At 33.4% G+C, this 13704-nt stretch overlaps 1 protein-coding gene across 1 annotated transcript in view; it reads right to left on the bottom strand.

Annotated features, from left to right (window-relative positions):
- smog (G-protein coupled receptor 158 smog) overlaps positions 1–13704 on the bottom strand; it is a 426301-nt gene that overhangs the window by 131903 nt on the left and 280694 nt on the right. Inside the window, exon 4 of the mRNA XM_069822646.1 lies at positions 10529–10643. Coding sequence (XP_069678747.1) covers positions 10529–10643 — 115 coding nt within the window. The remainder of the gene's footprint in view (positions 1–10528; positions 10644–13704) is intronic.

Raw genomic sequence — 13704 nt, 5'->3', positions numbered from 1 at the left:
CATTTGGTTTTGTCAGGTTTTTTTATTTTTGCATTCTTGCATTATAACACATCTTCGTAACCATCTTAACAAACTACTGGTAGGAAGGTAGATTTGGCGTGTTGGAGACCAAATATATTTTGCAAGTGACCACTGAGGTCCCCCGACTTAAATGTCCGTAACTTCTTCTTATGATTAAATTACATAACTCTAATTGTTACCTTTTACAATGTAAATGTCCAATTATTAAGGAGTCCTCTGAAGAAAAAAAAAACAAAACGCATCTTTTCATTATAGGGGAACTTAAATTTATTTTAAACTTTTAGGAAATTTATTATCTCTATGGCTTGCTCATTTTTTCAGCATACAATTTTGAGAAAAATTCTGCAAATGTATTTGTGCAACATCTAATGGATGTAAAATTTTCAAGAAAATAACTTGGATGAAAATCGCAGAAATAAAAACAAATCAGTAGCGCGTCACCTTAAATGAATTCTACGCATTGTGAATCCTGAGAACCCTTGTTCCCATACTGCTAGCAGAAATTATTTACAATACGAAATTTCATACAGTAAAACCTGTCTGAAAGACCACCCCTATTGAATTCCTTTACTTGGTTAACGCTGTATCAATTACGAGGTTATTTAGCGTGAATGAGATTGGTGATAGATGATATTTGGCGAGATGAGACCGACGATTCGCCAAAGATTACCTGACATTTGTATTACGGTTGGGGAAAACCTCGGAAAAAACCTAACCAGGTAATCAGCCCAAGCGGGAATCGAACCCCCGCCCGAGCGCAACTTCGGATCAGCAGGCAAGCGCCTTAGCCGATAGAGCTATGATGGTGGTACCTCTATTGAGAGACCACTCCTTCTAAAGACCGATATTTAAAGAACCGAATTAAACATCCATAAAACAAATGTAAATCACACCCCTTTTTAAGAGACCAGCTCTTTCCCCGATCACCGACCAGTGATTGAATAGCCACTTTCTTAATTTTACCCCTTTTAAAAGACCATATTGTATTTTTAAAATGTTGAATTTAGCATTTTATTGTATTCAATCAAACTCCTGTATCTCCTCATGAGAAGCATAGGGCATTCACAAAGTGCCGCCATCGGACCCTATATGTAGCCAACTTCTTCATTTTCTTGCATTACTGTAGCCTAAATAAATTCCAAGAAATTCGTTACAGTACTAGAAGTTAAAATGATGATTGGCAAAGTTGTTAAGTGGTACCGTATTCACGTTGAATGCCCTTCTCTATCCTTAATCCCTTAAGGAATATTGGGCGCTGTTTAACAGTTTCCTGGAAGACAAGATTTCTCATGCCGTATGACGGTTTTACTTTTCGTTTTGCACAGAAAAATCAAATCGTTACTACTTGTTAATTACAGTACAATAATTTATTTTTTCTTCCTCATACCTATTAGAAAAATCCTATGATCAACTCTCTAATAAAAAGGTTAAAGTCAAGAGAGAATTTCAACCCGAAAAAATGTCACTAGAAGAAGCCTTATGTAATATTCAGCTAATGAGCTAATTCAACAATCGGCACCACTGAAAGACTGTATGAAAGGAGAACATACGAGTATAAGTGAACTTTTTTAACATGTTAAACGATAGTTTTGAAAATTAGGTTGTAAAAACGAAATCTGAAAAGAAATTAAGCAGAGTTCAATTTATGATTTAGCGAATCGGAGTATGCAATGAATCAAAGAAGAAAATTGTAACAATGACATAAAATAAGAAATAAAGTTCTTATCTCAAGCTTTTATTGTTAGCAATCCCATGTTTGATTTGATTTGATTTGATTGTACAGGTATGAACATATCATACTCGTGGGTTTCAGTTCGAACTTAGGGTTAAGATACAAATTAAACTTACTTTAAATGTTATTTTAAGTGATCGTGCTTCATTTAATTTAGGATGCTCCCTATTATTATTATTATTATTATTATTATTATTATTATTATTATTATTATTAATTATTATTAATTGTATTTTTTATTAATTGTGTTTATTATTATCATTATTGAGTGTAATTAGGCACTGCCACCGGGCATATTATATATCCATACATACATAGAAACGTTTTAATCAATTTGTGTAAAAAAAACTCCTCCTATTGAGAGATCACCCCTGTGAAGACCAATTTTTCATGGAACCAGCAGTGGTCGTTTAATACAGGTTTTACTGTATTTTGCCTGTCTCTGCAGTTCACAGGCCGCGCACAGGTTGCGTAGGCCTCTTAACAGTATGGTGAAGGATAAGGGAAATGCTACGTCACCTAAACAAACCTTTCAGGAGCAACCTACAACGAAGTCTTCCTTTCTACAGTGATGGAAACACAAACTTTGTTGTACTCGCTGTGAACCTCTCCGTACAGTAAACTGCGAGGGTGTGTTGTGAAGATCGTCGACATGCATTGTTCCATTTAAACCTGTGTTTTTGCGTTACAAGGAGGTAACTTCCAGGTATCGGCCACGATGTCAACCTCGACAGCGAACAGACATGCATCTTCGACGTGTCCGTACTCTATTCAGCCAACGTCAAGGATGCACATCAGATGTTACGCAAGATACTGTCAGAAGAAAAAAGCAAACACACTTCTGTACAGGAATTGCTGTGTTGTGGAAATACTGGTGTGTAAACCTTTCAGGTCAATGGTAGACCTGCAAACATGGACAGTCTAAACGAGTTATTTCAATGTTACAGAGATTCCTTAGAAATGTACCAAGTTGTAAGCATGATAAATGCTTTGCGTGCGTATGTCATATACGCATAACGCATAAAACATTCTCCGCGCCAAGTATAAATGTCAGATAAAATTAAATTCAGCTTTGAAGTTTCTAGCCTTGCACGAAGCCATAGCAAAGCATCTTAGAACATATCGTCGTTGTTCCTGCAATAACTCCTATGTGACATATTTATCGATTTTCAGATTTTTGCTCTATTAAATAACTTAAATAGTGATACAGCAAATAATAAAATCTCCTATATGTAATTATATTTCTTTGTTTCGAAGATATAAGAATTCACAATGCCCTATGTACGGCTGCCATAGGATGAATTTTATTAATGTGTTCTTTCCTCCTACTGAAAAATTGTATATTTTGCACATAGGAGTTATTGCAGGAACAACGACGATATATTAGTGGCATTACATGTGACTGCAAAGCAACCAAGTGAGGTGGACGACAAAAAAATCATATTTTCAGTTTTTGGCCTTTAAATTTGAGATTTTTCTCCTGATTGTAAGCAAGCATATCGTACTCCCAGTAAAATAATGTCGTACAAGATTTCGTTTTGCTCCTTTATCATCATCATCATCACGAGCTAATTTTTAGTTGAGTTTAGTAAATCATCCGTTACCAAGAGATAAAATCTAACCAGCACAGCCCTAGATAAGGGATACCTATCCGCTACGAAGATCTGCTATTTAGTCCAGTCCATTCCTAGAGAAAATGAACCGTCCTGGTACAGTTCCAGAAAAAAATGATCCGAGACTTGATGACAGTCCATCTGTAGCCAACATGTTTTGCACGACTGTTCGCAAATAGCATATACAGAGTGTTTCCGAAGTGGTGTTACAAACTTTCAGGGATGATGGCGAAGGCCACATGTATCAATTTGAGATAAGGAACCCTGGTCCGGATATGACTGAGTCGAAAGTTGTAAGCAAAAATAGTTGTGTAGAAATGGAATTGTAATTTGGTACCATGTCCCTCTTTTCCTTAACCTTTGGAACAGTATTGAAAAAATGGTATGGGCCGGATGTCTCCTACGTGGGTACTTGTCCCGATACAATCTGTGAGCTTGTCTACTGTTCCCATTGGCTCATCCGTATTCAGGTCTGCTTATTCCGCTCTCGTGTACTACTCCATTTCACTAGGACTGATCGACTGGACACTGCAACTTGTACACATACACTGCTGTCTACATACGTGCATATCAGGACCTACCATGTCCGTTACACATTACGCTATCTGCATTGCTTTAGTGTAGTTTCCTGTCTCCACCCCTGAGACAGCGCACTGAATAGAATACTGTAAGTAGACAACGTAAACGACGTCAGATGAATACAGTATGTGTAAGAGGTACAGATAAATACACATAAATAAGGTCTACAGAGATATAAAATTATTTCATTTCCACACAACTATTTTTGCTTGTAATTTTCGACTCGATCATTTCCGGACCAGGGTTCGTTATCTCAAATTGATACATGTGCCCTTCGCCATCATCCCTAAAAGTTTGTAACACCACCTCGGAAACACCCTGCATATATGTATATATATATATATATATATATATATATATATATATATATATATACATATATAGGCGCTCTTTTTTACTGCACATGTGCAATGCATTGTATCTGAAACTTAATAAAATTAGGCGGGCCATTTTTTCTGGGACTGTCTTTACGAAGTGCTATTCTTTGTTCCAATCCAGTCCTAGAAAAAATCTCTTGACATGTGGAATAAATAGGTTTGTCTTTTTTATCTCCTTTGAAAGTGAAATCGACACATAACTCAGAATCAAATACACAAACATAAAAAAATTATCTCTGACTGAGGTTCTGGCTGATATGTATATCTATTCTCGTGCAATACGTCTCACTTGACGATATGAGTCAGAGGAAGAACAGTTGTTTGTATGCATCTGAAGTTTGATTAGTGGAATATATAGCTAATCAGCGATGTATGCATTGGAGGGGGAAAGGAACTGGCCACCCAACCCCATTATCTCCTGACCTAGTTGCCTCATGAGTGATGCCTTATTGGCGTTACTTATGAGGTTCAAACCTGTCTTCGGACAGTTGACTAAACAACAACATAAAAAGTACGACACAACAGAAGCTTTCAGTTAGATTCACTAGGCTAGTTTTTGCGGACGATTTAGCTCACATGGCATCCTCAAAAGATGATTTACAACGTTCAGTATATAATTGTAACAAAGTTGGACCTAAACACGATATGAATATCAATAAAGAAAAATGAAAAATGATGACTTTCTTTGGAAAATAACATGTGCTTAGCAAAATATGTTTTGATTAATAATATTAGGAGTAAATTCATTTACATATCTCGGATACACATTATCCTTATTCCATGAGGTTGACCTTCTGAGAAAATGTTTAAATATGCCAAAACAATAGGAATATAGGAATAATTACCAATATTATGAAATCTTCCTTAGTACAAAGACGTACTACAAAACTATTGCACAAGATCTTGGCGAGACCGGGACCTTTTATGGTAGTGAGGCATGGATATTAAGGAAGAAAGACGAAAGCAAAATAACGGCTAATGAAATGAAATTTATGAGATGCACAGCAGGATGTACCAAATGGGATCATAAACGTAATGAGGATGTAATGGAAGAATTACAATTAGAACCTGTAATGCATCACATACAACATTATCAGAACAATCGGATAAATCATTTGCCTCGCATGTGTACTAACAGAACCCCAAAAGTCATGTTTCACTATCGTACAAACGGGAAGAGATCTCTAGATCGTCCAATGAAACGCTGGGTTGAACATTCAACTGTGAGATCGTAACAGGACATAGGGCCTAATACTTGAAGGGAAAAAAAGAAGAAGACACAAAATTCTCCATTTTCTTTTCCTCTGTTGAAGGACCTTATAGGTGACTTGCAAACGTCGAATATTTGTGGATCCACGACTCGGTGCAATAACTAAAAAATATCACTATGCGTTCAATATTATGGAAGTCTTAAATCATAATTTTTTATTTATTTATTTGTTTATTTATTTACTTATTTATTTACTTATTCATTTACTTATTTATTTACTTATTTACTTACTTATTCACTTACTTATTCACTTATTTATTTACTTACATACTTATTTACTTACTTACTTAGTTACTTTTTCTTTATTTATTTATTTACTTATTTATTCATTTACTTATTTTCTTCCTTATTCACTTATTTATTTATTTATTTATTTACTTACTAATTTACTTACTTATTTACTTATTTATTTATTTATTTATTTATTTATTTGTTTATTTATTTACTTACTTATTCATTTACTTATTTACTTCCTTATTCACTTATTTACTTACTTATTTACTTCCTTATTCACTTATTTACTTACTTACTTATTCACTTATTTATTTATTCATTCATTCATTCCTTTATTTATTTATTTATTTATTTATTTATTTATTTATTTATTTATTTATTTATTTATTTATTTATTTATTTATTCATTCATTCATTCATTCATTCATTCATTCATTCATTCATTCATTCATTCATTCATTCATTCATTTATTTATTTATTTATTTATTTATTTATTTATTTATTTATTTATTTATTAAACGAAACTTAATACTTAAACGAAAAATTCAGTGGGATTCAAACCCCGATTTACGGTTTTTGGGGTGTAATGCACAGGTCGTCGCCAGCACTCCGGCTGTATGTATGTTCCATTCGAAGTCGGCCATATCACAGAATGTATCTGCTTGCGTCATGCTGTCAGTCTATGTTCGTTCTGCGTAGAGCCATAGAGTGTATGTGTATTCTTAGTACGAGTAATGTCTTCCCATCTAACCACTCAACAACACGTTTTAGTATGCTGCACGTTCTTTAAGTACGAAACTGCAGGAAGAGTTTGAACATAGTCATTTCGTTGTGAATTTCCAAATAAAACTACTCTTCTCCAGTAGTAATAGTAGTAGCAGTGTTGCCAGACTAGAAACACTAAAATCCACCCACGTAACAACTAAATTTCACACAATTCCACACATGATTTTAAAATACATTTTACTGCACTATAATCATGTAGAATATATTTACAAGTTCCTAAGACATTCTGAGCAAAAAATGTCATATAAATATTTGTCCTAATCTCAATATTTTCAAAGTTACATTAATTTGAAATTGTTGGTAGATACCTTTTTTCTTTAGGTTTAAGGGTAAAAAAGAATGTTACAAAGAGAATGAACTATTCAAAAGTATCATTTCTTTAATTGGCTAGTGTTCTGAAACTAAAAATAATTTGTTAATTGTTTTGCACAGATTTTATTTTTAATTTTTAACTAAAAATGACATTCTTACGCACTTATCAAAAAAATTGTTACAGATCATACGACTTTAGGAACTTGATTCTTTACAGTTTAACTATGCATCCTAATGTACAGTCTTAAAAAATTTACAAGAGTGGCGTGATTTGTAACAATTGTTGTGATAAATGCGTAAGAAAATATAATTTTGTAGTTTAAAAACTAAAAAGAAAAAATATGTGTACGAAGCAACTATGGAATTCACAACACATTTTCAGCTTCAGAATACTAGCTAATTAGCTAATTAAAGAAATTATATTCCTGAATAGTTCTTCCTTTATCTGTAATATTCTTTTACCCTTAAAAATTAAGAATAATGGTATTTTATAAACAACTTCAAATTAGTGTAATTCTGAAAATATTGAGATTAGGGCAAATGTTTATATGACATTTTTTGCTCAGAATGTCTTCGGAAATAAACTCCGTAAGGGACGGTAAATCTTCGTGAATCACCCTATATATATATATATATATATATATTTATTTCTGCATCCAACGCTGTTTGCTGTCCGTCCAGTATTAACACACTTTTATTATCTTTACAGTACATTTATAAATAGGCCTATCTTCAATTGTACAATAATATATTACGATACAAGGTTGTGAAGTGCTTTTTACAAAATCGAGGAAAGGTTTGAAAAACGACCAGAGCGAGTACAACATTTTTTGCGCAATCATATTTTTAAAATTGCAAATACAATATATTTTGCATTGAAAATTTAGAGCAATATCATTCTAAAGCCTTTCCAAAACTATACTGTAATGGTAATAAGTGCACTATAATGGGTCTATTTCAGTATAGTTTTATTTGATGAAAAATGGTTTCCCTAGCAACAAGTTTCTGTATGAGAATTGTAACTTTCAAGGCCTAACAACAATAGCTGTAAAAACAACAAAAAAACACGATCGTGCAAAAAAGTTGTTTATATATTGTTTAAACTTATGTATATATTATGCATATATATTATTTATCTGTTTATTTGTATTTAGTAGCCTATTATTTGTCTAAATACGGTATATATTAAGCAATTCAATCTTAGGTAATAGAAATATATTTTATATATATTATACTTCTCCGTTCCATTACTCTTTCATCGTAAGAAATATATTTGTTACGGTTCGTACATGGAGTGGATTAGAGAGAGAAGGAAAATCATGCAAGTGACTGAGCTTATTGTTTCATTCTCTCCCACCCTCTCAACATGACCTATAACGGTAAAATTTGTTCTCCAAGCCGACACCATCTCCCTCAAGCACATTTTCAGACTTAAAAAAAACTGGCAGAGTCTATAAAGAAAATGTCAAAAACCTTCAAACAGAATGACAAAACCCAAGGTATCTCTACATATCAAGACCAGTTTAAATAATCCATTCAAGGCTACTCTAGAGTCAACTACAGCGATATTTTTATATGCACATTTATTTTTAATGAACTCAAAAATTTAGTGGGTCTAGCTGTGAGAGTGCCACACAAATTTCACAAGCCGTTATTGCACAGTACATTCCACACAACAATAAAAAAAATTCTACACTTTTGTGGAATTTCACAGTTTGGCAGCACTGAGTAGTAGTAGTAGCAACAGCAGCAATAGCAGCAGTAATAATAGTAGTAGTACAGGTAGTGATAGTGGTAGTGGCAGTAGCGGCAGTAGCAGTAATAGGTAGTAGTAAGTTACCACAGTCTAGTATAATTATATAATTATACAGTCACGAAGCTTGAGTTGTGAGGGTGCTAGGAACACTAGACTATGCCGGTACTATTTCGCATTGTCTGTAATGAGGCGATATTAGCGATCCTAGTGGTTAACAACTATCTATGGATGCATATTTACTACGTATTGAGCTTCGTGACTGTATATACTAGACTGTGGTAGTACTTTGTTTAACGGCAATTTAAATTTCAGTGGTTATTCAGTGTCTAAATTCAACACAGGTGAGAAATGGCCTATTAATTCTACCTATAGAGGATTCCACGTTAAGAAAATATTATTGAACATATGGGGGCTGTTCCATCAACTATTTATAAGTATTTTTCTTGAGAACTGGGAATTAATTACTTTCCTTTAATCCATAGACCATAATTTCATTGAGAACTAGAGCGATTTCATGCGTTAAAATTGTGTTACAGCTCTAAAATTACCATATATTTAATTTACGAATCACGAAATAACAGCTAAATTGGTGGAATAGCCAACGGCTTTCTTGTCATCCCCGCTGATAGCTATCCCATCCCAAACTGGCACAAGTTTGAAATCGTACTTCGGAAAATAGTCTAAGATATTCCCTTGATGCTTAAGGGTATATATGTACGTGAACGACCACAAATATCAGAAAATGCAGGGTCTAGATTTCTAAAATTTTATAAGGAAATGAACTCGCAATTGGACAAAAAATTACAAGGTACCACAACAAGACTTATTAGAACTTAAATATCTGATAAAAGTATAAAAAAGGTTACTAATAATGTTTTTTAGAATTCACTTTTACTTTAAATTAAATTTTCCAAAATTTAAAAATTTTCACACATATAATTTCATAACTCCACAACCATTAGAGGTAGAATTCTGAAATTTGGTACAGTGATTTAACATGAATTTATGCAAAAGGTAGACTATAATAATGTCCATTTCTTTGAAAATAGAAACATTAGGTCACGAAGTATTATGTACATTTTAATATATTTTATATAGGAAAAATAAAAAATTAATTTTATTAAAATAAACAATTGTACATATCTGAGAGTAGTCTGCTTTTCAGAAATAAGTGTTTATCACATGCAGGAAAAATATTAAAGATATCAGACAGACCATAACAATGTTATAGTTTCCAAATTATGTAACTGCAGAATTTTTTTTTCATAATTTGATAAAACTGGTTTGAAAAATATTATTAGTAACCTTCTTTATACTTTTATCAGATATTTAACCTCTAATAAGTCTTGTTATGGTACCTTGTAATTTTTGTCCACTTGTGAGTTCATTTTGTTATAAAATTTTAGAAATTTAGGGCCTGCCACGTACATATACCCTTAATAAAAGCAGACATAGGCCTATACCATAAAATCGCGGAATGTTACTCCGTGAGCCTCACAGCTGAAAGCGACGCGCGACGGCCAGCAAACTGCATTGAACAGACACGTCAACCGAGTTCTGAATTCCACTGTAAGTTTTTCCAATGATACATTAATCCTCAAAAATTATTAAACTTCTGGTATAACAAATTCCGGGCAGAGAATACAGTACCACCAAGAGGAACTGTTAGTATGATCCTAATATCGGTTAAGAAATTTAGAAAAGAATAATGAAGTTAAAAAAAACAAGTATAATGAATATGTAGTTGTGAAGCTCTAGTAAAAAATTGTATCGACTTCTACCTTAATTTTCTTTCTACTTCAATTCATTGGCTCGTGAATCCAGAAGTGAACTGTCAGAAGACTCACCTCTGTCGTTTCCTGGTCACACTTGTGACCTCCCCCGAACACGGAATTGAAGGTCTCGTTGCACTGGTGGATATCGAGGAGATGATCCACAGGGAGAAAGATGCCGGCTGTACCCCTGCGCACACGACACAAACCAACTCAATATTAGTTAACCATATACCAACCTACGTGAAGTTCAGACTATATAATTACACACAAGAGACCAGACAAAATAGTGTAATTCACTGAAATTGAGAGCTATGAGTCTATTCATACAAATTCATTTGCGCAGACTTTGTGGTGGGATACACTTTCTGCGCCCTCAACTTATAAAACCAGGGATGTCGTCCCTCAAATAAAATTAATAGAACGAGCTCGACTCCCCCCAAATAATTCGCAAAGATAATCCTCACGTAAAAGAAATAATAACTATTTTGTTTCAAATATGAACTAGGACATAAACCAAAAATGGTTACTTCAACTTCATAGGAAGTGTTAAAAGTTGCAAAATATATGTTCGTGACGATCTCGACACAAGATGCAACGGTGGCTCCAATTCTTTGTTTATTATCGATGTTTCTTTTCAGTTCAGTTCAAGTCTACTAACTATTACGATCGAAGAATAACGGTCATAGCCAAAGGCGAAAATAATAATACGGAATTAACAGTTCAATTAACAGTGTATTCGACTAAAGTTTCGCTAATAATAATATTAATATCATCAAATTATTATTAATGTTCAATATTTATCAACAGTAATCTCACTAGAGATTTTGATTTATTTAGAGAAAATCAAAACTTGAGTGGGAATTAATTGACTATTACACGATTAAAAGAAAATAGGCTATATAAAGATTAGAAGAAATAAAGTAGCCTACTCTAATACAATAAAATATTAATTGACTTACTGAAATTCTATTTCACTAATGTTATCTTCACCAAAACGTTTGAACGGAGCTGCCATTTTCAGTTGACTGTCTATGCGGTAAACAAATGACGATCGAAAATCATGTTTTATAACACCGTAAAGAATTTGCAGTTTGAAATGTTGGCAAATAAAGAAACAAATGGTAGGAAGGTGATAAAAACAGGAGAAAGTATACAAAGATTAGAAAAAATAAAGTACTCTTACAATAAAATACGTATTAATTGACTTACTAAAATTCTATTTCATTAATGTTAACTTCACGAAAATGTTTGAACAGAGCCGCCATTTTCAGTCGACTGTCTATGCGGAAAACAAATGACGATTGCAAAGCATGTTTTAGAGTACCGTAAAGAATTTTCAGCTTGAAATTTTGGCAAACAAAGAAACAAATGCTAGGGTAGTGATAAAAAACAAATGCTAGAGAAGCGATAAAATTAAACAAATGCTAGGGAAACGATAAAATTGTGCGATAAGCAACCATGATTAATTGAAAGATGTCCTTTCGTACCGTTTTATTGGTCAAACGTAGTATGACGTAGTAAAAGTATAATAGTCATAAACAATTAAATTTGTGCCGAAATTTAAAATAACTGTTATCAACATTCAGTTCAGTGATCGTTTCTTGTGATGATCGTCATCTAAGATATGTGCTTGTTAAGCGATCAGTGATTGCGATGCAACTATTGATAATGGGTAAATTATTCTTAATAAAGAAAACTTCCAAAATAAAACTGCAGTGAAAGCAAAAAGAATGATAAATTGGGCTGCAGTAGTGGCCGTTCATGTTATCATCGCTGCAAGGATCAACAAAGAAAAGGAAAAGAAAAATGTAGTACACAACGGTCGTAGTTTTCAAACATCTTCGATTGACAATTTCCAAGGGTATTAAGCCTATATGAAAATCAGACAATGTTATTTTCTGTAAAATATGTACGGACGTTTTTTAGAAACAGCAATTAAAGTTTTCTCGAACTTTTGTGTAAAGTCCTACTTCCCTCCAATGTTTCGAAGCAGTCGGCGCCTATGCATACAATATCAGTTCATATAAGTAAGCATTTTAAATCCATATTGTTTACGACTAAACAACTTGAGTAGAGTAGGCCTACAAATAAAACTTACCAACCAAAGTTCATATTATTAGACCGTCTCAAAAGTTTTTCCTGTAACTGTGATTCGATGGATTGATACTAGAGATGAACAAAACTAACTGCCGCTCTCCTCGCTGTGTTCATTGCATTTGTCTTTCGAGTCTCGTTTCGTCATTCTCGTGCGCTTCGAGTCTCGCTCATCATTCTCGAAATAATATTTGGTTGGCGTGAAAAGATTTCATTACTTTGAATAACAGACATCATTGAAATAAATAACATTATAAATGTTTAAATGAGATAAAAGGACAAAACGGAACAATATCTTAGTTATCAAAATGTTTTGGTTCTATTATATGATACTACGTATGGATATATAAATAGAAAAAAAAATTCTCAAATAAATTTGAATTTCTAAGAAACATAAAACATAACGTTAATATCTTTTTACTTGAGATTGCACACTTGATTTCAAATATATTAAAAGAAAATTCCTAGCCTTTTAATAAGGACCTAGTAACCTAGATGTTGATACAGCGTCGTAAAATAAACCAATAAAAAAATAAGGACCTAGTAATTACATAAAGACTGGGGAACGGATTATTATACACTGAAAGGTAGACATGAAGTTTCAAATAGGCTACTTGATTATATATAACAGTTACCAAAGTAGACAAAAGTTCAGTCAGGTATAAACAACTGTGACGATTCAAGGCTGCTTGACGTTCGGGACTTCGGGAGTGATCAATCTCGACGTCTCAAAACACTCACAAGCGGTCTTTACGTCAACCACGCGACGTATACAACATTGTCGTGCGGGTTTTCGGCTTTGCAGGCGCTGTTAGTCCTGCTTCCTCAATCGTTGTTCATCTCTAATTGATGCGTAAGTAATTGTCATCGTTTAGATGTAGGTGGCTGCAGTGACCTCAGAAACATCTACATTTGTAGTTAATTCATAGCTACTGGCGTATTGCTGTCCTTCCAGTTTGGTGGATATAGACTCTTCCTCTAGAATAGATATCCTTTCTGAGCGAGGTTATTCTTCAAAGTTTAGGTCTCCATCTTTGAAACGCTTAAACCACCTTGATGCCGTCCTACTATTACTGATCACCTGTTCATCTTTCACTTCCACACATTTCTTCAAGTTGCTGATTTTAAACTCATATTATTTTTTTCAAAAGAAA

Source organism: Periplaneta americana, chromosome 3 (genome assembly GCF_040183065.1).
Source record: "Periplaneta americana isolate PAMFEO1 chromosome 3, P.americana_PAMFEO1_priV1, whole genome shotgun sequence".
Taxonomy (NCBI): Eukaryota; Metazoa; Arthropoda; class Insecta; order Blattodea; family Blattidae; genus Periplaneta; species Periplaneta americana.
This window is presented reverse-complemented; position numbering and strand designations above follow the sequence as displayed.